This window comes from Cuculus canorus, chromosome 1, assembly GCF_017976375.1.
Source record: "Cuculus canorus isolate bCucCan1 chromosome 1, bCucCan1.pri, whole genome shotgun sequence".
In the NCBI taxonomy this organism is placed as follows: Eukaryota; Metazoa; Chordata; class Aves; order Cuculiformes; family Cuculidae; genus Cuculus; species Cuculus canorus.
The window spans coordinates 61,572,587-61,600,412 of record NC_071401.1 but is presented as its reverse complement, the minus strand read 5'-3'; the positions used below and the strand labels follow the sequence as shown (position 1 = coordinate 61,600,412).

Genomic DNA, 27,826 nt, shown 5'->3' with positions numbered 1-27,826 from the left:
GTACAGCTTGAGAAATGCCAGTGGCCTGACAGCAGCAGACCTTGCACAAACCCAGGGCTTCCAAGAATGTGCCCAGTTTCTCATGAACCTCCAGAAATGTCACATTAATTGTTTCTATAGCAATGGCAACTTAAATGGGGTTCATCAGAATGCAGATCCCAATCCATTCAGTGGTGGGATGAGTCGAAAGAGATCCTTTGAAGATATGGAGTCTGCTGGAGCAAAGAAGGCTAGAACAGAAGGTGAGACCTCAGAGGTAAAAGGGTTGGGGTGATACTGTTGCTGAGAAAGGAAAATAAACATTTTAAAGCTTTTCTGAGTGGATGTTGAGTGTTATTGACAAACTCGCCTACTTGTCTGAATTACATGTCGGTACAAGAAGGAGACGAATACAAATGTTCTATGCCGCAAGATCCTGATTTTCCCTGTGATCATATTAGTGTGTTTAGAAATTTGTTTCCAGAGAGTTCTAAAAGTTACATGATGCCATGAATAATATGTGGAAGAGGAGGAGATGAAATTAGCTTCTGCTCCTGCCTCAATTGCTTTTCCTTCAGGAGAGCCAAATAATGTTGTGATAACTCAGAAAGATGCCCAGATGTTCTGGTGGTTATTTTCCACTTAAAGATTAATTCACAATTCATAAACTGTTTGCTAGAGGAGATGAATGGAAGAAACTTGATGCAAAAAGGTTTCACCAATCAAGAGGCATTATGTCTGTGACGTTTAAGTTAACACACCTTAAGTTTTTAGGATCGTGTTCCAAGAGGGATTGATGTCTTACAGAAGAATGTAAGACTAGAATGAACCTTAAGCATTCCTTTTGAGCTTTGTGCACTGAAGATGCTGCTTCCTCTGCTAGCAGTGACACAATAGCACAACCTCAAAGATATTTTTTTGGTGCCTATATGAATAAGCCTTTTTTTATGTCTTATAAACACCTCGAATAACACAATAGAGAGCATCTTCCTTTCTGATAGTTATCCCATTAAATTAAAAGAATGCAGCCATCTTTTTCCTGTGTCTATGAAAGGGACTTTGTAGGTCTTCATGGAAGACACTTTATTTGGCTAAAGCTTATATTGTCCTGACAGGTGAGACGTAAGTGAGACAATAAAATGGGATCAAGCAGTGCTTAATTCCAGATAAAAAAGAGGAATTGGGACAAAGAAGAGAGTGTTTCTAAATAGAACATAGACAAGATAAATTCCATCAGTATTGACACTGTAATATTTCTTGCTATGAAGCCACCATCTCAACTGCACTAGGATCAGAGGCCTTAACAGGGCATTCGTAGCCAGTCATAAGCAGGATGTGTTACTTCCTGTAGTTGATCTAAACTATAAATACTTCCACAATGGGGAGGAGTGCCTATGCAATTAAATATGAGTCTTCTTTTCAGGATTGATACCCATAAGTAGCTACATAGTATGAGAAGTCTTGCATAGCGTGCAGATGCCTGTAACAGCTAGAAGAAGATGTCATCCATGTTCAGTTAATGGGAGGTGGTCTTGAAGTCAAAGATGGGCATGTTCCGCTTTGAAGAGCTATTCCTTCAGAATATCATAACAACCAAGCTCTTTAGTTTCAGAGAGTGACTCCAAGCTAGTCAATAGATAGCGTTTCCCCACAATCTGTGGGAGGAGTACTGGCTAGCTATTTTTGCACTCTGTGTTGTCATGAAATAGTATCTGCATTGCCTTCCAGCATAAAAGACCTTTCTTTGCCAACAGGAAAGATGGAGAGAGGCTCTTTATCAGGGAGTGCAATGGTAGGACAAGGGGTAACAGTTTTAAGCTGAAGGGGAGATTTGGATTAAATACTGGGAGGAGATTTTTTTTACCGAGAGGGCGATGAGGCACTGGAGCAGGTTGCCCAGAGAAGTCATGGATGCCCCATCTGTGAAGGTGTTCAGGTTCAGGTTGGATGAGGCTTTGAGCAACCTGGTCCAGTGGAAGTTGTCTGTGCCTACCGCAAGGGGGTTGGAACTGCATGATCTTTAAGGTTCCTTCCAACGCAAACTATTCCATGATAAACAGCTGGTCCAGTGGATAAGGTAGAGTGAGCAAACAAATAGGCAGTACATTAAAGTGAACAAGTTCTGAGCAATTGGAGAGAGCTACAGAAGGAATTAAGAGCAGGTGATTTTTGAACTTTTCACCAGTATGAACTTTTTTTAAGCCTTCGGCAAACAAAGCAGAAACCTTTGCTGTGTTTGCTTGGAGGTTTCTAGAGTAAGAAAGAGGTGCATCCCAGCTGTGGAAGCTGAAGTTTCTAATCCAGTGTGTCTGCCCTCAGAGATGCAGGCATCAGTAGTGTCTGTTTTATCAATGTAAAAAGTCTGTTGGAGTAAGGATGTATTGCCGTTCTTACGGCACTTTGTAAACAACATAGCTGAGTAATGAGAAATCATCAGTGCGGCTTTGTGCTTAGCTACCCTTTTCACAAAACAAGCCAAATTTTGTGGTGATCTTACCAAAGCCATGCTGGTCAGTTGTCTTTTTAAAGACTATTTGCACAGGAGATTCTAGATGTTCGGAGAGAGTGCAGGCAGCCGCTGCATGGAAGAACTGTTGGTAAGACACTGGAATGGGTTGGACGGGGCTCTGAGAAACCTGACCTGCTGAAAGATGTCCACGCTTCTGCAGGGCGTTGGACTAGATGACCTGTAAAGGTCCCTTCCAACCCAGAGCATTCTATGATTCTAAGGTTTTGATAGCCATACTCTGAATTAAAACAATCGCTGCTTTGGGAAAAAAAGTACTGCTTGTGACCATGCACAGTGTATGCCCCTTACTAGAACCTGTAGGTAGTAGAGTTGGAAGAAGTTGAGCACTTCAACTGTGCTTTGCCCTTTGCCCTGCAATAGCTGGAGCTGGTGGAGGTTGGTTACATGTAGTTTTGTTTATATGCACACACATGTATCTGCTAATGAATGTATAGTATAAAAAAACCCTTTAGCCTCAAAATGAAGCAACATCAAAAGGTGATACACTGCGATAAAAACTAATTACTCACAAATGGAATGTGAAAATTAGTTTCGAAGGCTGAAGCTGAACTTAAAAGTAGATGGGTGGTCCCTTTTAGAATAGACACCAAATAGTTTTTGACTTGGAAACATGGGCTGGATTTTATGTCCATTTTTCTGAAATCGGTTCCAAAACTCACCTTGCTTCATAGGCCTATTGGGAGAGGGTGGTGCTCAGGGTCAAATACAATGTTGCACACCATGTGGTGCCGCTGTGTTCAGGGCAGTCCTAATCCTAGCCCTTCAGGTTCATTGTCCCTTGGCAGGCTGGGTTTTTCAGTTTGTTGGACGTGCTGCACACACTACTGACTTGCTGTACACAGCCAGTAACTGATGGTATCAGTATCATGAGCATCAGAATGACTGCTTTTAGGTGTTCTTTGTGAGGTGGGGCTGGAGTGCATTGCCAGATGTGCCTTTGAATCGGCCATCATGAGACTGCACTTCTACATTCCTTGAGGCAACTAGGAAAAATGCCTTTCCTGGTTTAAGGTAATTTGAAGCCCACTGATCTGAGGGCTCTGGTCTCGTTTAAGTCCTGTGTGATCTGTTTGGCCCTGAAACACTTTAGCTATTGCTTATTTTTTCTAAAAAATGAGTAGTTTATGAGAATTCCTCTTGTGCCCAAAGTAATGAGAGCTGACTTGCCGTCTACTAAAGTAGCCCTTTATAACATAATAAGAGTGTGTGCAGCGTATATAAAAAGGTGCTTTAATGTCAGTGGAGGAGCAGTGCAGAGTCTGCTGGGACTCTACTGGAGCAGCGCTTTGGGTGCTAGCTATAAGAGGTAGTGAAGTTGAGCTTGTCTCACTTACTAAAGCATTTCTGACAGCAGTCAGAACACTTGCCAGCTTTTCTCAGAAGGCAGATCTGTTTGTTCAGTTCTTGAAGGGATCCCTGAGGCAGTCTGGTGTGAATAGGGGGTGGGTTACTGGGAAATGGCCCTTGGGAGTGAAGGAGGGAAGTCCAGAGAGACAAACGAATGTGAGGTAGGGATACACTGAGTAACTTAAATTGCTTTTTAGTCTGTTCAGTACACCAGGTACAAAGTGTGATAGGTGCACTCGTAATTTTCCATTTTGAGGGTTTAAAATTGAAAGTGCAAGTACTTAGCATTTACTTACGCTGTATGTGGAATCTCAAACACATCAGAAGCTTTCAGGCATGAAAGTTTACATTTCTTTGTAAAAAGTTCATGCTTTAGTAGTCCAAGTACTCATCTGTTTGTTGTCTAAGTTTTCAAGTATGTACTAGTGACTAAATGTGTCCTTTTTTTTTTTATCAGCTTACAGCATTGATGGCTTAATACCAATGATGAATGGAGGAGCTGAGGACGATGCTGACAATATGCACGTTGATAGAGAGTTTGCTGTTGTATCAGGTGGGAGTGGACAGTTTCCTGTTAACTACAACAACATTCAAATGGTTGAAGACACCAAACAACAGGAGAGTACTTCTGTTGGACCAAAAGAAATTGAGATATACACTGTTTCTGCAATGCAAACTCCTTGTCGTTGCAAGAATCAACATGCATTTTATTTTTAATTGAAGTATAAAGCTTAGTCTTTTAATTTTGCACATTGTTGTCTAGAGCCTTGAAAACTATTGTATTGCTGTAATACCCATTATATGGGGGGTTTAGTAGGCATCTAAAAATAGCTGGGGTTTTGCAATATATTGTAATGGTGAAAGAGGAAGTTTATTGGTAGTTTATTACAGAAAAACAGAATCCACAGTGGCTGTTTCACTTTTAACCTGAGGCTTGTATTATGTTGTGCCTTGCTTTTAGTTGCTCTAATTTCAGGTTAAAGGTAATTCAGAAATTATTAAAAATTATTTGTTTCATCCATTATATTTAATTGCTAATAAGAAGACTTGATAGGGAAACATATCCTAGTGCTTATATAGCTTTGAAAGTAACATATGTTAAACAAAACTATATCTAACGTAGCTCAACAGATACTATAAAGAATAGTATAATCTGGACATATACCATATATTCAGAATTTGTTCAGATGTAATGACATAAGTGCAGGATCCTGCTATAGTTTTTTTTAATGTAAATAAAAGACTGGAAATCACAGTTTTTAAATTAGTATTTGGAACTAGCATACCTTGGAAAACAGGTTTTGTGATTCGCACCAATCTTCATGGAACAGTCAAAGTGCTACTAGTGTTAGTGGATATTAATGCTCTAAGTTTTTTAGGGGCTGCTTAATCAAGATGTTTTGGGTAACCTCAGGACGTGTATGGAGTTTCAGTTAAAACTGTCTTGGGTCAGGTTTTTCCATGCATTTTGTACATAAAGGCATGGAGTTACTATAATAGTGCATTATCGCATTCAGAAATTAATTTCTTACTTAAATTTGGTCTGTGATAAATATGGTTATGCTTTGTACCACAGATCAGATTCACCAAAGGGAATGATAATTAATAAATGTTTTAATATATTAGGAAAACTATATGTATACATATATATATATATATATATACACAACCAGTACTTTAAAAGTAGACTATGATATTTTCCAGTGATAATTACTAAGTGTTCTTATTTATGGAAAATTAAAAAATGATTGTCTTTCATAAGTATACTCTATTACTATAGGTGCTAATTTTTAACAAAAAGTAACCTTCTATAATTATCACTAGATCTATTCATTACCTAATTTTGCATATTAACTAATAATAGTGCCATTTTTATTAAATCTGATTTGGCAAAGCCAGCCTATAAGGATTTCTTTCTAAACAGTTAAAATTTTGCACTTTTCAGTTAATAAACACTATATGAAATTCCTTCTGTGCGTTTTCATCACTGAAATATTAGCTTTGGTGTCTTGATGGGTTTGGGGTTTTTTTTCCACCGACAATAAGAATTTATGGTTAGCGAGTTCAGCAGATGTGGTTATTTTAACTCATGTAGGGCCTACACAGAAAACTCCAGTTCCTACATCCAGTGAGTTGCAAATCAAACACGTTTTTGACGTTATGTATTGCTGTATGTGAAGTATGAGTATCGGAATCCGTGTTTCAGATAATACCCATGCGAAAGTCTAATAGAGAACCAAAACTTCAGGTTCTTTTGTCAAACAGTGGTACTCATGATGTGTCACTTAAACAGGAACCCAAAGTTTTGCAAAGGGTGGGAAGTTACCAACAGACTGACTGGCGTGAATTGGAAATACACAGTAAATTAATCCTATTTTGCATATAAGTTTATGCGTCATGTACACATAAACATATGTGCATGTATCCAAGGATAATAACAATGTCAAAACTGTAAATGTCACCATACAGATCCGTAGTTTCTCCATTTGCCTTGCTCATCTTTACCAATATATATTTCTATTTTCCGTATTATAGAAGTAAATTTTAGATATCCTTTACTGGTAGGCATTTTTAAGGCAGAATATATCACCCGTTTTTTGTGCTAGTACTTTGAGTACCACTGCAAAAACATACATTTTGGACATACTGTTTATGGAAATAAAAACTATTGTACTAATTACTAAATTTAAAGGAGAATTGCTTTAAAACAGTTGTCAGTGGTTTTTGCATGCATATTTTTAGAATTTTGTTTCCTACTACTAATCTTTTTTAGTCTTCTGTGCACTCTGCTGTTGCTATTGTGTGGCATTTTGCATGTGGTTTGTACAGATGTTATTATAAACTTACCATTACATACAAACCTGCCTAGTATGTTATCTAGCAAGCTGCTAGATAAACTGAAATACTTTCAGAATAAAGGAATTTTGAAACGTTTTTATTAGCACCCCGGCATAACTTTTCTTTAATTGACCTATTTCACTGTATACTGTGCTGTGAGAGTTACCACTAAAAAGAAGGGAAAAAAAACAGCTACAGATAAATTACAGCTTAAAAATAAAGCACCCGACCCTTCACTCTCTCACAGCTTTTCAGTTCTTGTACAGACATCATCTTTCATCCCACAAGGGCATTACAGTTAAGGTGGAAAGATGCCTTTTATTCCATTTTTCAAAACACTGCCCAGAGTGTTGTCTGCTACACTTATTTCATACGGTTAAATAAAAATAAATAAAAAAAAAAGCTGAGTTCACAGTGTCTTTGTAAAGATTAATATAGGCTTATTTACACATTGAATGTAGATAGCCAGTTGCATTTTCAACTTAAGAATCCATGCTACAAGTTCACTGCTCAGCTGTTGTTACTTTGAACTACCTATATTATTATAAATAAAGAAAGTGTAGACTTACATTCAAAGATGCATATGGAAACTTCTTTTAAATAAGTGGAGCGTAGTGGAGTCATTTTGATGTATTTCGATTTATTCTTAATTGTTGGTGACAGGTGTATTTCTTAATGCAGATATGAATAGCAGTAGCTCCATATTGAATGCACTGACAAATGGATATGCCATCAATGGACATTCGGATTTCACCGCCGCACAACAGCTCAGTGGGATGGATGCCAGGCGTGAGGAGTGTTTAGCATTAACACCTAATGGAATAATATCTGGAATAACTTCTCCCAGTAGGCATCGAATTCATACCAGTAACGGCACCGAGGAACCAGAAAAAGCCGTGAATAATTCCACTGATATGTGTGGATCTCTACATCTGAACGGAAGCCCGAGTAGCTGTGTTTCAAACCGGCCCTCGTGGGTGGAAGACCCTGGAGATACTTTGCACTATGGACACTATCACGGTTTTGGGGATACTGCTGAAAGCATCCCCGAACTTAGTAGTGTTGTTGAGCATTCCAATTCTGTCAAGGTCGAACAGAGATATGACAATACTGTCCTAGGCACAATGTATTTGTATCACGGTTCCTAGATGAACGACCTTTCTATCAAGCGCATATTGAAATTGCTACCAAATGAATCTGGGGGGGGACAAAATCCTCACATAGCATTAAATTTGAAGATTGCAACTTATTGCTATTTTTACACTTTGTTTATATGAAAAGTAAACCTTTAATTTGACAGCCTTATACAATAGTTGTAGTTTGTTGCATGTGTGGGGCTTATTTAGTGATAAAATAGGTGCTGTTATGATGGAATGTTTGCTATTTTCATTTTTTTATTATGGAATGTTCTGGTTTTGTATTTTTTTATTTCTAAGCTTGTGAACACTATCTTTCCGTTTTTAGAGCTGTTTTCCCTTTTATTAAAACGTTTATCTGAATTTTGTGAAGAAAATGTTATGTATGTGCATCACTTAGCAGTAAAGATTTTTCTTTTCCATATCTTCTGCTGAAGCTATGGTAGCAATATCAATGCCCGCTGTCACTATGCAAGGTTGAAAATGGCAATCTTCTGGAGCTTCTCTGACTTTATAGTTTGTACATTTGTTTGGTATAACTAAATGTTCGTCTTTACATTTTCTGAACAAGTTTCAAGACGCAGAGTTGAAATTGGAAGAAGTTACCATTTCACCTTCTGTAGAGTAGAAGTGCTTTTTTGTTGTTGTTGGGCTCTTTGCATTATAGAGTGGGGAAGTGGGCTGCCTTTGTTTGGTCATGGTTGGGTGTGCCTCGGGTTTAGCTCTGAATTTGTGATGGTTTCCTTTGGCTTCTCTCCTTTATATGTGTGCTTGATATTTTACCATAGCTCACAGACCAGAGGCATGTTGGCACTGTTGTGCTTTGTATGCAGTTTAAAATTGCTGTTACTTGTTATAGAATTTGCCAAGTCAAAATATTTGAGTTTTACTGTCTTGGATATACATTTCTTGTCTTTTTTTTTTTTTTAACATACGCTTTGAAAATATAATGTTGTGTACTCTTCGGGCTATGCTCACGGAAAATACATTGTATTTAAAGCTTAATACACAAAATTCATATAAGTGCACTATATGAGCACTAATAATATAAGTTGCTGCTTTGTGTTAAGATAAGTGAAGAGTTAGGAAGAATACGGTAAATGAGATAAGCCCTCTGAATTGTGTTGATCTTTTGTTCCTGTTTTGTTTAAAAAGGGACCTTTACAACTTGGATTTAAAAAAAAAATAAACCTATTACATTGTATCTGAATATTTTGTTTAGACATTATTATTTTGTTGGCAATTTGAGCAAGTCTTTACTAGTTTTTTAATCACATTTCTCTGTACTCTTTCTCGGTGCGTCTGAGGAGTTTCTTGATTTTGTTGGTTTATGGAAGCAAATGTGAACAGCCCAATATGTTGTCCCTATCTGAATTACAGGAACACATGCTGGATATCCCATGCATGAAGGTTGTATCAGCCTCGAACTCCAAAAATGGGTTAAAATACTGGCTGTCTGGTTTTCATGGAAAATATACTCTCCTATGAATATTTTTAGGCAAAATGCTATGGACTTCAGCAAAGTGATTGTTTTAAATAGACCTTACAGTCTACATAGTTCACTGTCTGCGTACAAGAAACTGGGGGTGTGTTCAGGTAGAGAATAGCACTGACAGGAAAATTGACCCATCCTTTTGCAAATAGTTGGCCAGACCAGCAAAACTCCTCTGTGCCTTCTAGAGACAAACGATACTGTTAATGAAAGCTGGATCTCACCCGAGACAAGCTGTTCCTGGCATGCATGTAGCCACTTGGTTGTGCTTAAACAACTGCATCTGGGCCTTGTTCTTAGACAATGTAATTTGCTGATGTGGTGCTCAAAGACACGTGTGCTATTGCCACCGTACTAACATGAGCAACTACCTTCAATTTGTTGTAGCGTTCGGTTTGGAGATCTGTTTAGTATTTGCCAAGCTTGCTGCATGTGCTTTCTTGTGCTTCTTCAAATAAACCAGAGCAACTCGTAGTTCTAATAAGCACTGCCATCTTACATGCAAGACGTGCAACTGATTGCTAAAGGGTTTTCTTTGGGTAAGAAGTAAGTTTGCATGTGTCAGTTCCAATGATGAAGTTTTAGGTACATGATTTTAGCATTACAAGATTTACTCAGTGTTCATAAGACAAGGTTTTTAAAATCTGTCTACATTTGGTTTTCATTCACCTACTTTTCATATCTTGTCACCTAAAAATATCTTGGAAGGCACTGTGTTTCAAATTCAAAGACAGAACTTACTGGTTTACTTAAAAAACAATTTCTACGTGTGTGTATTCAGCCACATGCTAGCAGAGAGATTTCAAAGTCTGTGTTTGTTGTCAGGCCCCGTGGTAGCTAATTATTCAATTCTAATTGAGTGTAGAAGACTAGTGAAGGCTGTATGATGTAGGCATGCTGTGTGGGTTTGCCGGATAGCTTCCTTTACAGCTAATGTTGCAAAAGATAGAAGTCTGTGTCAGAATATGCCTCAACCAGGAGCTCATCTGTATAATTTTTAAGGCATCAGATTATTTGTTTATAACAATTCCAAAAATACCTTTTCACAGGTGCTTTTTGAGATAATATGTGTACTTAGGGCAATGACCTCCTGAAGACTTGCTTATAAATTATTCCATACATATTCAGTAGGACATGAAATAGGGAGTCACAGAATCATAGCGTAATTGAGGTTGGTGGATGCGTACCCCAGCGTACAGTACTGTTACGAACCCATGGCACCCTCTCAGGAAAAAAAAGGCTTAATTGGAATTTCCTGGGTTTCAGTTTGTCTTGTAATTTCCGGTACATGTGAGCAATAAAACTGTAGAAGTAAAGAACCTAACGGATGCAGCTACATTCTGGTGCTGAGTTAGCAACACTGTCAAGTGTGGAATGAGCTCTACCAGGTGTAGCCCTGTCTTTCCAAATGTAACTACTGATGACACAGAGGTATTGTTTTTAAGTATCTTGCTGTTAAAATGCTGGAGTGCTGCTGCTGCGTTAGACCAGCTGATGCAGTTTAAGAAGCCTGGTAGGGCTCACGAGCCCTCTTCAGGGCTGAGTTACGAAGTTCCAGATTCTGCTAACAGGCAGCAGTGCTGCACCCTTTTAATTATGCCGTGCTCTGCAGTTCTTGAAAACACTGCTGTGTTTCCAACACCTGGCTGCTCCTCCCTTGCTGGTGCCTCTGGCTGTGACACATGCTGCAGCTTCTCACTGGCACCTTCAAATCCTGGTATGTTTTCTCCAGGGTGGTTGCTACTACAGTGAAATTCTTTTTAATTGCGCTTTCTAGGGATCTTTGTGACAAAAAAAACCCACCACCCACAAACCTTCTCTGGCATTCTTGTAAAGTGGATTGTCTTGTTATTTGCTTCTAACTCAAGCAGGGCTTCATGTAAGGTTACAGCTGAAAGAAATGTTTTGATGCTCCAGGGAGGAAGATGCCCTGATCTGGGGGCAGGGGAGCAGGAAATGGAGCAGTGTTACAAGTTTCCTACATGGCTGAAAAGAGACGAAGGGCAAAGAGGAAACTTCTTATGCCGGGCAGCACCGAGAGCTGCAGCTCTCCTGCTGCAGGGGAAGAGGCAGTTATGGAAGGTGGTACCCAGGAAGCATCCCATTTCACTGCTGGCCTGGGAGACACAGACCCACAGGGCAGGAAATCTTTGAGACCCAATCAAACCAAGGAACGGGGGGGGGGAAAAAATCTCATGTAAGGAGAGTTTACTATTCCTGACAAGTGATAACTGCCTTTCTACTACACTTAATGACTCCCAGATATTTCACACCTCTCCTTCCTTTCTCGGAGTTTCTTGTCTCCAAGTGGTGCCTCTTTGTTTATGGGCAAGGATCAAAAGAACTCTGTTTTAAAGCAGATGGTTTCTTTTAAAAGCACATTTGGCTGTAATATTTTAAAAAATAATACACTACAATGGTTCATAACAGCACCATATGCTTGGAATATGTATCCAAAGCAAAGGATTTGCCACACTCAAAATAGTAACCGCCAAAAAAGTGTGAGTGTTACCTGTGATATGAGCATAAAAGTTAGACATCCTCTAACCCTCAAAAAAGCACAAGTTTTAATGAGTAACTTCTTTTTGCTTCCGTGTGATATTGCTGCCGTACAGGACTTAATAACCATTTCCGAATCAGTAGGAATTAGCCTCAACTGGGTGACGTGCAAGCAGGAGAGACACGTGTTTGACACTGAAGTCGTGTGCCCTGGCTCAATCACTGATTTGAGCAGTGATCCACAAGGAAAATAACCAAATACCTAGAGCTGAACAAAATTCCAAGCTGCGGGTTATTAATTATCTTTCATCCTGCTGGGCTAGAATTGTAAGTTAAAGAAAAAATTGTAAGTTAAAAAAGAAAAGTAAGTTGGTCTGAGTTCCTCTTCCTGCAAAGATAGGATGTAATCTCACTACAGAGGAAATACCAGGTATTAATAGAGCTCCTCTCGTGATGTTACTGAGAGGTCAAGCATTGTTTGTTGGTGCTAGCTGGCAGCTCGGTCTCACCAAAGACGTGTGTGCTTTCCTGTTACTACCGCAAACTTCATGGTGTCTCTGGGTTTTGACAGGTTTTGAGGGGGAGGAGGGAAGTTGGGGTTTGTTTGCTTTTGTTTTGTTCTCACCATTTCTAGAGGGTGGTGGAAGTTGACTCAAGTCTTTAATAACATTAGGTGCATAGTTTGAAATCTCAGTTTATTCTATCTTATATTGGACACATTGTATAACACAGCATCATTTGTATAAATCAGTACCAATAAGACAAATTATAAAAATCACGTGGGTACAAAATGTATGAAGAACTAAGCAAGAAGTCTATGCATGATGCTGAGAAGCGATGGTGGTTCCTGGGGTCAAGAATGGTGGTTCTTGGGGTCAAGCAACTCACCTGACAATAAGATGTCCAACCAGAAAATTCTGTAAATAGTTTGGGTTAGAAGGGACCTCAAAGATCATTCTAAATTCTAGAAAGTATAAAACTTCAGGATTTTTTATATATAGTATAGCTGATAAAATGTCTGTAGATTTATCTATTGGACTACATTTGTAATTAATGTTTCAAATCTGCATTTTCAGCTGAAATTCTAGTACTGATAAATCATGGATGTGCCTTCCATTAGCTGATGAGTTGGGTGCTGTCGTACTAGAAACTGTCACCATTTATTGGATATATTTTCACTCTTCATCTCGGAGCATCATCCTGCAGATACAGGCTGGCATTGCTGACAGTGATTAAGCACAACATTCATGTAAAGAAATCATTGTCACGTAGGTGGAGGGGATCATTGCTTTTTGAATGCGTAACTGTTCTTTTGTGTACACAAGCAGTGCCGTGCAGTCTGCAGGAGGAACAGGGTAGAGGAGTTTGTATAATCACTAATAAAGGGCATTATTGGCTGAATATTTTCAGAACTTCTAAGATTCGTTTTGTTGCTAAACTCATTGCCGTGGCTGGGAAGCAGCCTTTGGGATGTGAGCTAAGAGAAACTAAGAATGATGACCTGTCCAAACGATAGATCAGACAGGTCTACTAGATCTTTCCACAGCTGCAAGGCAGGATGGGCGACCTCCATGCACACTCAGGTGTGCAGGATGCCCTGAAGCTTCTTACATTGCTTCAATTACTGCTCGTGACTTTGTATACATGCGTCTACAAAACGGTTACTACAGCATTGCGTTACGTAGGAGTCGATCTTTTCACTTCAGTCTCAACATGTGCTCCCTGTTTCCACCTGCCATCCTGGTTTCCCAGTCTCTTAGCAGGGGCCTTGCTGGAGCACATTGTAGCTCTGGTCCAGCACTGCCTTCCCAAGGACAGGGAGGGCCGAGGGAACTGATGGACACCTGGGCACTGCCTGCTGTGGTCTGCAGTCGGGACACTGCCACCATACATGCTGAGACCAAGAAGCTAAGAAATCCTCCTGGAAACCACTGTGCAGGATGAGTTTTGCTCTAAAAGACTCATTTCAAACTAGAGGTCACATCCTGCACTGTTCGGTATCGGATGCGAGGAAAGGGGCAATGGCAGAATGAGCATTGCTCCTGGTGGACCTCTCTCTGCCCTGGAACCAGCAGCTTCTCCCACACCCTGGTGCCACGCCTCACTTGCTGGGGACAATGCAGTCTGACTGCTGCGATGGTCCTGTATTTCTCAAGGTGTTGAGATGCTGGTCAGATGAACGCCGCGTAGTCCCCAGCCAGATGTGTGCCACCTGGACACTCTAACCAGGTTAGCGTGGCACCAAGCCTAAAATAATAAGCTCTATTTATTCGGTCTTTGGTATTCGGCCTGAGGTTAAGCCTGCTATGGCCTCAATAGTAAAAGATAGAACAGCTGAGGAAATAATCCTGCTGAACCCAAAGACAGGAGAATAAGATTATCCCTTGGACTCAATTTGCAGAATGAAAGACCTGAGATATGCACAGGTGACCTCTCGCACAGGATAGTTGTGTGGTGTGAGGCTAAAGAGAGAAAACATGAACATGGTTGCCTCATCCTGAAAGAAGTCCAGATAATTAACAACGAACTAGCCATGCGGTGAGGTAAAAGGAGCAGAAAGATGGCATCCTCAGCACAGGTGGCTCTTTGAGACAGAATTTCTCAAGGAATTTCTCCACAACTACCTGATAGAGGTTGTAGTGAGGTGGCTGTTTGTCTCTTCTCCCAAGCAACAAGGGATAGGATGAGAGGAAAAGGCCTCAAGTTGCGCCAGGGAAGGTTTGGAGTGAATATTAGGAAAAAGTTACTGAAAGAGTGGTGAAACATTGGAAGAGGCTGCCCAGGGAAGCGATTGAGTCACCATTCCTGAAGGTGTTCAAAGAACATGTAGATGTGGCACTGTGGGACATGTTTTAGTTTGGCATGGTGGTGTTGGGCTGACGGTTGGACTGGATGATCTTAGAGGTCTTTTCCAACCTTGGTGATTCTATGACTTTAGGGACTCATCAAATCTTTTCTAAATAAAAGAAAGAACCATCAAAAAATCTAGTGATGGGATGAGATCCGGTGATGAGAAATTCAGAGATCTCAGGAACCAGAAGAGGAACACAGGCCAAGCAGCAAAATGAAGTGATGAAAACAGCCTGAGAAAAAAAAAGTAGTAATCTCTTTGCCACAGAAGGCACCAACGATTTTATTATTGTTAGTGAGTTTTAAAATTATTATGAATAAAATGAGTTCCACTATAGCTGTCCTGTGTCTCCTGTAGAGACCTCACTATGCAAAGCATTGAAGAATTTCAGTATAGATGTGCTCCCAAACTGTGTAAATTCAGATACTGGACTCAAAATTCATTCATACTGAATCAGAGCAATTCATCCAGGCACTGGATAAATTCAGATATATATCATCACTCTGGTTCTGACAGGAAAAACACTTAAAATTGCAAAGGCTGAAATATGCATAAAGTAAAACTATTTTTGAATGGAGAGAAATACTCCCAGAAACGGTATTGAATTTAATAGCATTCCAGGACGATGACTGACATCAGTTTATGCACATGCTTTCAAAACAGTATCTTCAGGTATATTACCTCTGGGAGCAGTAGAAGGAGTAGCAAGGGAGGGGGGAAAGGAAAAGGCAAATGTAAAGTTCCAAGTCTGCTATGATCAGTAAGATCCAGCCTTTCCAGAATTAGAGCAGAGTTACCTTTTTCACAGCCATTTGCATTCAAAAGGACAAAGTTCACATCTGATGTAAGAGACACACGATGCCTGTTTTACCTGATACAGATGTTTGGTTTCCATTTTGCTTAAGCAGCAAGTAGATTTGCACAATCTAAGCACAACGTGGGCTTGAGGAACTGGAAATGCTGGTTCATGATGACCAGGAGCAGAGGTCCATGGGGAACTGACAGGTATCAGAAAGTCCCCAAACTTCCAAGTGATCTTTCACCACATCTGGTGTACCATCAAAGTTCCTGAATATTACACAAAATACTGTATATATACACAGTAAGTCCAAATTTTGTGAAGGGGTGAGGGGATCGGAATACAAAGGTCCTCAGTGCCCTCAAGGCCTGGTCAAGTGTCACCTGGAAAAGATAATGGGAAATCAGGCCCCTTACCACCTGGCCCGGCCCTGTGCTGGCTCAGGGGCATCGTGGTAATTGGACTTCACTTGTCCCCACCTCTTCATTCGTCCCCACCTCTTCATTCGTCTACATGTCCTACCCTATGCGCCCCCTGCTAGCAGCATGAGGAGGATACTCAGTGTCTTACACACTTGGACACTTGCTGCTATTTGAACTTTCTTCAGGCATTGTCTTCCAGTACTGCAGCATCTTCTTTGATGCTCAGTATTGGTACAATGCTGAGGGCACACCTCAGAACAGTGAGAGCTTCCTGGTGGGTCCTCACAGGCCCAGAAAAACTTGTTAATTGAAAGTTTACATGTGCTGCGTGCCTCTTGGTCCCCTCCAAGGAGCCTGCCCGCCTTCTTCAGCTCTCCTGTCCCCTTGTCCTCTCCTGTCCACATTCTCCATCAGTCTTGGGGATGCTCCTGTGGAATCACCTCTGCTCTCCCTTACTCACCCACACAAATAAAAAAGGTTCTCTCATCTCCCCATTTTTCAGTTATTTTTCAGTAACTTTGGTGTCTGTGATGGTGATAAATGAAACCCAGCCTAGCTGACCTCCATACAAACTGCTGCTGAAAAAACACTTCCTACCCTATCAGTTTGATTGTATCACTGCTTTCCCTATCTCCTCTTGGGGTTCCTTCACTACATGTCCAATACATGCCATATCCTGTCATTTTCAAGGCCTTTCATTTATTTCCCCCACACATTACCCATCACTTAGTACAGTTTGAACTTGCTGACTCTGCAAGGGCCATCCTGCCAGCTCCTTCACCACCTTAATGAATTTTTAAACAAACGTCTCCGTGCTTTCCCTGTGCAAGCTCTCGTGCTTGGGAGAACTCCCTTTCCACATATACTAAGCTACTTTGCTGCACTCCTTCAGATGCTCTCTTGAGAAAACGCCTCAAAAAACCTAAAAACCTGATCTTTCCTTATTTTGGGGGCCACTGTTGGGTTGATTCTAGACCCTATAACGTTGACCAGCACTGTCTCTCCATTTCTTGCGCTGTCTTCCCATATCTGCCAGTCATCTCTTGTCCTAGATACAGTTTATACATACTTTGAGACAAAGACTGATTTTTTTTTTAGTTGTGTGCTTAGATGGTATATTCTAGCTGCAGGGCTTCCAGGAATGTTCATAATAATGACAAAAGCAGCAACAACACTAGTAAATTAAGAATATAACTCAGGATTCATATACTCCATGGTACGATGGGACCAAAAGCAATGGCGCACTGCAGTAGCTCCAACATCTGGTGGCAGTAACACTGAGGTGTAGACTTTTCTCCTCCTCTTCTACATGCTCTCCATATTTGAAAATATCAGTTAATATGAATGTTTGGGATTGTGTCCCATAGTGATTATTTGCAAGAAAATATTGATTTATTGTACATTTCAGAATCGTCTTCCTCCATATCCTGCTCCTGTAGTACATCAGGCTGAAAAAACTCCTTTCTTTACCTTATCTCATTTTCAGACCCCCTTCTGACTTCCTAGTCAACGAAAATACATGGGGTTCCCCATCCATTATTACACTACTTCTTGGCTGCAGCCAGTAGTCCAGCTCTGCTCTCACCCTCCTCCAGACTCTATTCTGCTGCTCCATGAGGGTGCACAGATTGTGGCCCTAAAACTGAAGGCACTGGAAAAGAGACAGAAGGCAAAACTGATTATTCTAAATCTGTTGAGAAAAAAAAGGAAAAGGAAGCAAAACCCCGAAACAGAACAAGGAAAAACAGTACTTGGGAAATAAAACCCAAACTCTGCAGCTATGGAGGTACAGGGGTCATGGGAGGACAGCTGATGTGAAGGAGGTCTCAGTCCTGGCATGGGCTGGACAGTCAGTTCTTTGTGGGAGCCTAAACTCTGTAGGAAGACTGCGGAGGGAGAAGCAGACTTCACATCCAATTTCCCACCTGAAAACAGTTAACTCCATCAAACAGGACTGAAATAGAGGGTAACCAGCTGAGACATCGAAAGAACCCTTTCAGCAGGTACTTTGTCCCTCTCTCCCCTGGCAGCATCTGAGCCCAAAGCCAAGCACAGCCATGTAGCTCTTCCTGGCAAGTTACAACACAGCTGCTTCTCTACAGTTACCTGTGGCAAAGGGAAGATGTTCCCCAGCTCTTCCTTGGGCTGCTGACAAGGTACGGTTCCCCTGCTCAGCAGAAGCCAGCAGCCACCAGGAGACCGTAAGTAGTTTTTTCATAGCAGGCCAGAAGTGCGCTCCAGTTGCTCCTGTAATTTTCACTACTGAGGCTTTCAAAGAGCTGTGCTGGTACTGTGAAAGCAAAGTGCCTCCTCAGATGGTGAGGGAAGTAAATTGAGAGAGGGTTGTGAGAGCAGACGTTTGACACAGACGAAAAATAGGAAAGGGCAAAAGCAAAGTGAGGAAGGCACTTAACGAGGCACCAGCAAACATTTTGCTTCAGCAAAAAGGTCTGTGCACTCCCACACAACATGTAACGGTTAGAGGTGCCTTTTGGTGTACTTAGGAATCTCTGAAGGATTTTAATCCTTGCACATCGTGGGAAGGGGAGATCAGCATGTGCCTTCTGTAGCATTTAAACTGTGGGAGCTTTTTTTCTTGCGGATTACTACATGTTGGGTGTACCAGTTGCGTTGGTGTCTGGTTGCACCTACGTTTCCACTGTGCACACCAGCTCTTGAGAGCCTTCTCCCTGAGGCTACTTTGTACTGTAAATGGGAATGGCATCATGCCAAGGAGGTAGTTTTGGTTTGCACAGGGGACTACCAAGTGCTTTTTCTAAATAGCAATTTTCTATGCTTTAGAGCACACGGACTGTAGGAACATACGGGCCTCTCTGTGCAATTTGGGTGTTAGGAAAACAAGTCTTTGTATGGAAAGAAATAGTATTGTATCGGCAAAGAGACAGACTGAGTACCGTGCCAGATCCCCCAGAACAGAGCTATCGAATTAGGGAGCTACTGAATGGAGCTACTGAATGAACTGCAACTACAGAGAAACAGGGAGAAAAGAAAAAAAAAAGAAAAAAAAAAAAGAAGAAAAAGGCAGAATCTCATTGAATAAAGAAAGACTCAACAAATAAAAACAGTGGGTGTCAGCTGGAGTGCACATAAAAGCCAAATCCAGAGAGAAATGAACTGCAATTAGTTGAATAGACCGAAGACAGAGAGGTACTTTCCATTTTCATGTCCAAAATTAGAGGAAATGTGAACATCTATTTGCTATGGTGTTGGTAATGGCTTTCTATCAGGTGCACTGAAGTCAATCTGCCTAGTGTCATGCGAGAGTAAAGAGCCTGGACCCTGGGCAGAAACAGCAAACATGCTGCAGGACCCCAGTCCCGAGGTGCAAGCCATAGCGTTGGGGCCACACCAGCTGACTGAGGAGGTCTGTCTCTCACTTTCATAACCCTTACGTGGTTCTCATGGAAAGCTGAATCATCTTTTCTTGCTGCCGTAATTAAATGAACAAAGGCAGAAGAAAGCTCCTTGGGAATCTCTGCAGATTACTGAGTGCTCTACCCATCCTCTGACAGGTGGCTGTAGCAAAACATCAGAGAAACATTTTTGCCTGTTCAACAAGCTGCTACTAACTGAACTGGCTGAAGTTACACAAATGTCCGAGTCCAACCATGTATCTCTTTTCTGTGCTAGGTGAGGACCAAACATGGACTTGTTGCCTGAACCCCTGATTGTTATGTGGGGGGGCAGCTTAGGTCAGCCTGTTAGGGGAAATGAGAAAATATAAATATATCTATGTAGGACTTGGATATTATTGGTAGTTGATTGTGATAAACAGAGTATTGTATTAAGAATATTTTAAGAACAGGTGATAGAAATTAATCTTTATGACAACTAAAAGAATCCGGTTGAATTGGCCCATGTATGGCCCCAGTCCAGATGAATCAACAGATTGTGTAAGAAATGTCAGACTTAGGACATAGGTATTAGATTTTTATGACTGGAGGAGGAACGTGACCTGTTGAAGCATCACTTCTGAGGGAGAACCAGAAAAAGACAGCAGAGATGAATTGTCAAAGTGGATTTTTGTGGACTTTCAAGTAAATAAAGAATAAAGAACTAAGAGCACATGATAAAACACCAAAAGTTTTTCAAAGAAAATACCTATTGTATAATGCTATATAAATATCTGACGATTTTGTGTGAGCCTTTTCCACTCACAAAGGTGATGGCCCAACACCGAGTTGTAAATAAAGCAAGCCTAGAGTTGTCCCTACCGTAATGCATGCATTTTTCCTCAGATTTCACTATTTGAATATTTAGTACTGGACATGAGGAAGGTTTCCAAATAGCTACCTCAGTCTTGTGTTTATTCACAGGAGTGATTGACTACACATACTGGCAGATTGCTTTGCTCTTCAGTCTCATGATTCACCTCTGGTGGATCCTAGAGCAACCAGAGGCTGTACAGATCATCCCAGCCTCAACCCCGAGGAAGTTCTTGACCTCCACTTCCTTCAGGCCCCATCTACCCCTCACCTGCATCTAAAGCCATATCCCTCTGCACATCTACTACTCTGTGAAGATGAGAGGGCTGCACTCTGTGAAGATGCTATCAGCCTGCAACAGCTGACAATGGAGCCTTCATAGAGTTTTCACTGTCACATCAGCTATTACTGCAAATTAAAATAAATACACTTCTATCAAAATAAGACTGGAGCTCTGATAGTCAGCGCTCCCATCACCCCTCCAGCTGGATTAGGGCAGCAGGAGTAACCAAAGGAGATCGCCCAACCAAAAGCCTGCTTGCACAGCTGTCTTCTTATTTGGTCTGTACGCCTCTTGCTGAATCTATAAGGAGGTTTTAGTCAATTCAGAGGTAATGGAGACAAAACCCAACTTCTAAAAACTCGATATAAAGATAGAGCCTGGGATGTGTTTCTGCTACCTGATATATACATTTGTTGGAAAGAAAGCTGAATGTGAATTGAAGACTCGGAAAGAAATTAAATTACTTGAGAGGGCACTGTAATTGAAAAGAAGAGAAACATGTGTGCTTGAAACAAATTTATTTACTACCATGGGAGAACTGTAATTGAAAAGAAGAGAAACTTCTAGAGCGGAGCATTTGGAATTGACTTGAGAGGGAGAAAAAATACTCTGCTCCTGCTCTCTGAAATGAATTCCTTGCTTGATTTGTAGTACCAAACTTTGAAAACACCTATACCAATTAACTTGAAATTGTAATGCTTTGCCCTAAGGAGGCAGGCATCGCTGTGTAGGGATAGAAAAAATAAGATGCTTTAAGCTTGTTCCTCAGCTCTTACACAAACTGGAACAAGGCATTGACTAATATATAACCAATGGCAGTGCTGGGTCTAGATTCAGGTGCAATGTCACCAAGGTTTTCTTCTCTGCATGTGAAAGCCCAATTGTGCCCAAAATCTACCTGGCAGTAAAACCTGAAATGGCTTATGAAAACAGACTATCTCTGACAGTCTATTCCATGAGAACAACACTGTTCACCAGCATCGGGCTAGTACTTGACGGAGGAGATAGTTTGTCCTTCTTAAACCAGACGAGGATAAAAAGGGGGGTCACTGAGAACCTTAGAGACTTCTCTGCAATCAAGAGTTAAGAATGTCTCTCACACCCTTCCCAACATGCAGTTCAAACAGTGACTGCCCTGCACCCAAGGGCTGGGAACCACTATCCCACTCCTGGCACTGTGGACTTTGGTGAAACATCACCATGGGACTTCAAAATATGAACGGGTCTTTCACTGTAGTTGCCACTTGCAGCCTCTTTTGAGAATTCATTCAGTACCAAAGCATGGTTTTAGGCTAAAAACAGGCGCAAAATGACCTTGCCAGATCTGTGCGTGCTGCATGACAGATCCATAAGCTCAAGTGACTCCAGAAAACATCTGTAGTAGGCCTGCTCAGCCACAGACCCAATAAACTCATCCTAGGAACGTAGGCCTGAGCTTGGTTTTTTTCTGCCTCACACATCACAAAGCACATTAAGGACCATGCAGGGCACTGAAGGCTTTCATTGACACCTCTGCAGCCACAGGCAGGTGTGATTGATCGGCTGTGTAATAGGAACTTGCGAAAGGAACCAGCTGAGGATAAAGAAGACGGATTAGATGCCTTAAGCTACTTTCTCTTCCCTGCAATAGTTCTGTAGGATAGCTGAGAGTCAGGTCCAGTTACAGTTTCATTTTGTCACAAGTCTCAGGTCACTCTGAAGCTTCAGGGCTTCTTCTCATGGAATTGTGCTACAGAATCCCTTTTCCCATTAAATTTACTTTTTTTTTTTTTTTTTTTTTAACTGTCTACAATTATTTCTTTGTGAAAACAGAAGAAAAGAAACAGATGCCCTGAGACTGACTCAGGGACAGTCTCACCGAATATTGTGTTTTCTCTGAAAACATACTCACCGAATATTGTGTTTTCTCTGACACAGCTTTTTGACCTCGAACAATTTCTAGATAAAGGAATTAGAATCATAGGACATTCAACTGGGATCACTGGGTAACTGCTGTTGTAAGGGAGCTCAGGAGGTCCCTCATGCATCTCTGCTTCAAGCAGGGCCAGCTGTGAGATCAGATAAGGTTGCTCAGGGTTTTTGACACCCAGTTAAGGATGGAGCCTGCCCAGCCTCCCTGGGTAGCCTGTCCCTCTGCCAGTCTTGCAGGAGAGCGTTTCAGTATCCAGTCTGAACTCCTCTCTTTTCTGTTCATGCTGGCAGTATCTTATTGCCCTGCCACGCATGGTGGCTGTAGAGGGCCCAACTGTCCCGTCTCCATCCCTCCCCATAGGCGCTGGAGTGGCTATAAGGTGCCCTCAAAGCCATCTCTGCCCTAGGCTGGACAAGACCCACTGCTTCAGCCTCTGCTCACAGAGACATCCTCTATCCCTGAACATCCTGGGGTGAATTCCCTCCAGGTTATTGGTGTCTTGTCTACATGTGGGGGCACCAGCTGTCCACAGTACCCAGACATGGTCTAACAATGAGCGCTGGGCAGAGGGGAAAACCCCTGTCCCCGTCATCTGGTAGTGCTCCTCCTGATGCAGCCCTGGACACTGCTGGCCATCTCTGCTGCCAGAGGGTGCTGTCAGCTCCTGCTCAGCTCACTGTCCTAGGTCTACTCCCTAGCCAGAGCATGTATCCGCATACTAGTTTTCCACAGCCTTTGACTGCTTTCCTTCCATTAATTTGTTTAATTATTTTTTAACTTGTTTATAATTTCAACTTGCCAATGAGCTCTACAAATTCAATATATATCATGTGAAAAAATATTCCTTTTTGTTCGCTGGTCTCTTGCTGTTTCATTTGGTGAGCCCTGGTTCCATGAGAAACAGCAAATAAATTTGCTTGTGCAGCACACAATTTTATAGGGCTATATCGTATTTCTCCTCAACTATCTATTTTACAAGCGGAGGAATCATATTCTGTTCAGTGCTTTTTACGAAGCAGATCTACACAGCAAATTCTAGTTACTCTCTGTACCTCTTTTTCATTTTGACTATAACCTTTTGAGATGGGATGACAGTATAGAGTCATAGAATCGTTTAGGTTGGAAAAGACCTTTAAATAATGAAGTCCAACACTTCATCTAGCACGGCCAATTCCACCACTAATCCATGTCTCTAAGCACCATGTCTACATATCTTTTAAACACCTCCAGGGATGGTGACTCCACCACCTCCCTGGGCAGCCTGTTCCAGCACTTCACCACTCTTTCAGCAAAGGAATTATTCATAATATCCAGTCTAAATCTCCCCTGTTACAACCTGGGGCCATTTCCTTTTGTCCTATTGCTTGTTACGTGCGAGAAGAGACTCACCCACCTCACTACAACCTCCTTTCAGGCAGTTGTAGACAGCGATAAGATCTCCCCTCAGCCTCCTCTTCTCCAGACTGAACAGCCCCAGTTCCCTCAGCCACCTCTTATAACATTTGTTCTCCAGCCCCCTCATCAGCTTTGTTGCCCTTCTCTGGACACGCTCCAGCACCTCAGTGTCTCTCTCGTAGTGAGGGGCCCAAAACTGAACACAGTATTCGAGGTGTGGTCTTACCAGTGCCAAGTACAGGGGCACAATCATTTTCCTACTCCTGCTGGCCATGCTGTTTCTGACACAAATCGCAATGCTGTTGGCCTTCTTGGCCATGTGAGCACACTGCCAGCTCATATTCAGCTGCCTATTGACCAACACCCCCAAGTCCTTTTCTGCTAGGCAGCTTTCCAGCCACTCATCCCCAAGCCTGTACCGTTGCATGTGGTTGTTGTTGTTGCCCAAGTGAAGGACCCAGCACTTGGCCTTGTTGAATGTCATTCAATTGGCCTTGGCCACCAATCCAGCCAGTTCAGATCTCCCAGCAGGGTGTTTTTTCCCGCAAGCAGATCAACACTCCTGCACAACTTGGTGCCATCTGCAAACTTACTGAGGGTGCACTCAATCCCTTCATCCAGATCACTGAAAAAGATACTAAACAGAACTGACTCCAATGCTGAGCCCTGTGGAACAGCACTTGTGACTGGCTGCCAACTGACTTAGCTCCATTCACCACGATTCTCTGGGTTTGGCCATCTGGCCAGTTTTTTTACCCAGTGAAGAGGACACCAGTCCAAGCTATGAACAACTAGCTTTTCTTGGAAGAGTGCTCTGGGAAATTAAGTCAAAGGCTTTACGAAAGTCCAGGTAAACAACACCCATAGCCTTTCCCTCATCCACCAAGCGGGTCTCCTTGACATACAAGGAGATCAGGTTAGTCAGGCAGGACCTGCCTTTCCTAAACCCATACTGACCGGGCCTGATCACCTGGTCGTCCTGTACCTCTGTGTGATAACACTCAAGATGATCTGCTCCATAACCTTCCCTACCACCAACATCTGACTGGCAGGCCTGAAGTTCCCTGAATTCTCCTTCCAGCCCTTCTTGTGGACGGACATCACATTTTCTAACCTCCAGTCGACTGGGACTTCCCTGATTAAGCAGGACAGCTGGTAAAGGATGGAAAGTGGCTTGGTGAGCACTTCATCCAAATCCCTCAGTACCCGTGGATGGACCTCTCCAGCCCCATAGACTTGTGCAAGTCTAGGTGGAGTAGCAGGACACTAACTATTTCCCCTCTGATTATAAGGGTTCCATTCTGCTCCTCATCCCTGTTTTCCAGCTCAGAGGCAATGAAAAGAGGGATATATGGAAATAAGACGCATCATAAATTTACAGTGTAATGATGTACCCTGTTTCACTCTCCCTTCATTCCCTAGTAATTACCAAGAGTCACTTTGCTACTTAACACTGATCTGATGTTCTCAAATAGCTGTTCATAAGAATTACCAGATCTTTCTTATGTGGTTAGAGGAAACAGAGAGCCCATCATTATGTTCATGTATGGAGTTAGGAGTGTTTTCCCTATGTGAGTTGCCCTTAGCGTAATAACACTAACTTCTGTCTCTGACTTTATTTCCAGTTAATCAGTGCCTTGAGATCCTTCTGCAACTCTCTGCAGCTGAATTCAGTTGAGATAACTAAGGATAATTTTGTATAACCAACAAACCCTCTCATCTCACTATGTATGTTTTTCCCCATGCATCACTTGCAAGTATTTTGAATTATGCAGATCACAACACAAATTTCTCTCAGACTTCACTCACGTTCGCTTTCCAACTGTTTATTCATCCCTACTTTTACTCCCTATTTTAAAAGCTACTCTTAAAACTTTCCTGTATCCTTGTTTCTTCAAAAATCTTGGAAAAAGAGCTTTATCAAGAAGCTTTGAAATAATTGGCTTGATGAAATACACTTGATGAAACAGGATTACTCCTCCTACAAGATCCATATTGATTTTTCATTGTATGTCCTGTTCATCCTTGTGTCTTCTACTTCTGCCTTTCATTATCCTGACAACCAGACTGTCTTCATGAAAATCAACTCACCTCCATGATCTCCAGACAGGCCATTTTAAAGATGGTTTCCACATCGGCCAACTCCATCCCTGTGTAAGGACTCCTTGCCTCACCAGCAGGTGACACACTGCAGGCACCTGGCACCTCCATCTCTGAAGCCCCTGCCAGATCTCCAGCTATCAGTTTGGTCCAGATTTTTTTCTACTGGCACAATAATCTGAGACAGATCCACAGGCTCATCATCTGCAATGAAAGGGTTTGAACACCCCTGAGGGCCTCTATAGGATTTTTTGCCTTCTAATTCTGAGGACTTTTTTTAGGCTCATCAAGCTGTGATTTTCCATTTAGTCTGCCAGAACTTATCCTTTTTTGTATCACCCTCATTGGGATAAGTCTTCCATTTTCTGCAAGTATTTATATATTTATTTACTTAACTTCTAGCAGTGCATTTTACTGTTTAAAAACATGGAAATGTAGGGAGGGGTTATTCTTTTTAGAAACTTTTAAAATACATTTTCCTTTCATTCTCTTATGCTGTGTCCATAAGGCATCTGGGTACTTCCGGCTGTAGCTTTGAAGAAGTTTTCTCACTTGTACATGATTTGCCTCCTTGAAATTAAATACTGTTGCAATGGACATTTTTCTTTTCACCTTTCCATTCCAGTAGGATGTCTAAATTGAATATGATCCAGGCCTAGTGTACCACTCAAGATTAGATGGAGAATTGCATCTTCTGGGTTTTCTGGTGACTTGCTCTGGCTAGCCATGCGTGTGCTTACTTTGTCTAACAATTTAGTCTCTGTACCGTGCTCTGTTGCAATGGTTTCCTCTCTGCATGGGGATGACTGAGATATATTGTGCTTTCTACCCTCCCAGCCTCTCTAATCTCCCTTAGCTTTTCCAAGTCCTGATCACCACCTAGGCCAGACAGCTGTTGGCAAAGCCCTAATACTGTGACTTGTGCAGCTCAGATATGGCACTGTTATTTGTAGGATTTCCCCACTGCCAGATCAGACACTGTCACCTGGGTTCACCCTAGGATATTCCCTGACACTTCCAGCCCTGTTCCCCAGTTGAAGCGAGTTCTCGCAGAGTCATTTCTAAATACTTTGTACCCTGAATGACCATCGATCAAACCCCAGTGGTGTTTCGCGCACCTTCTGCAGCAGCGTTGGGAATACTAAAGCACCTGTTGATGACATGTCCTCTCCCTTCCAGCATCTGAGGTGCCTGACAAGTCCTCGCTGGGATCACTCCAGCTTTGGGCCCTTCCTTTCCTCTTAGTTCCTGCTTTGTAAAGCCTTGATAAAACAGGACTCTGATTATTGCAAGTGTTCTTGGTCCATTTTCTTTGCTGGATTTTGTAAACTTCTGTCCTTTCTTCCCCCTCTTCCTTCTCTGGGATATAGCATTTTCAGTATCCTCTTCCCCTGCAGCCACACCACTGCAACCTCTCCACTTTTCCCTTCCTCTCAGCTTTCCCCTGGACTTTCTATTAAATTGCCCCAGGCCTACTTCCACCGTGGCTTCAGAGCAGCAGTTTTCTGTAGCCTGTACATCAAAAATTGAAGTGAAAGCCACAACAGCCGCTTTACCACTATGTATCAGCAGTTACAACTTTGAATAGTTCTATGAGACAGTTCTCTGGAGTGGAAGGTGTTCCTATGTACTTGATGCTCATTAGACCGACAGACAGACACTTTGGAAGTACTTTAAAGTGTAACCTACAGTGTTTGTTAGGGGTGACAGGCTTGAGTCTCTTTCCCTGAGGTACCATCTAAGAAACTGCACACATGGACATCCTATAACTGCTTCTCCTACAGCCTAAACTAAGGGCTGCAGAACTTGACCCTGAACTTAGTACTCGACATAAGACAGAGATCATAGTATATCATAGTATAATTTGGGTTGGAAGGGACCTTAAAGATCATCTAGTTCCAACCCTCCTGCCATGGGCAGGGACATCCCTCTAAATCAGACTGCCCAAAGCCCCATCCAACCTGGCCGTGAACACCTCCAGGGATGGGGCATTCACGACCTCCCTGCGCAACAGATC

General features: G+C 41.9%; 1 protein-coding gene across 2 annotated transcripts in view; it reads left to right on the top strand.

Annotated features, from left to right (window-relative positions):
- The window catches only part of ANKRD10 (ankyrin repeat domain 10), a 39,442-nt gene extending 30,402 nt beyond the window's left edge, over positions 1-9,040 (top strand). The window contains exons 4-6 of one of the 2 annotated variants that reach the window (XM_054056630.1): positions 7-242; positions 4,314-4,409; positions 7,376-9,040. In XM_054056630.1, coding sequence (XP_053912605.1) covers positions 7-242; positions 4,314-4,409; positions 7,376-7,842 — 799 coding nt within the window. In that variant the 3' untranslated portion in view covers positions 7,843-9,040. Of the gene's footprint in view, positions 1-6; positions 243-4,313; positions 4,410-7,357 lie in introns of both variants that reach the window. The other variant, XM_054056629.1, reaches the window with a different exon arrangement.
- Positions 9,041-27,826: the final 18,786 nt, after the last annotated feature.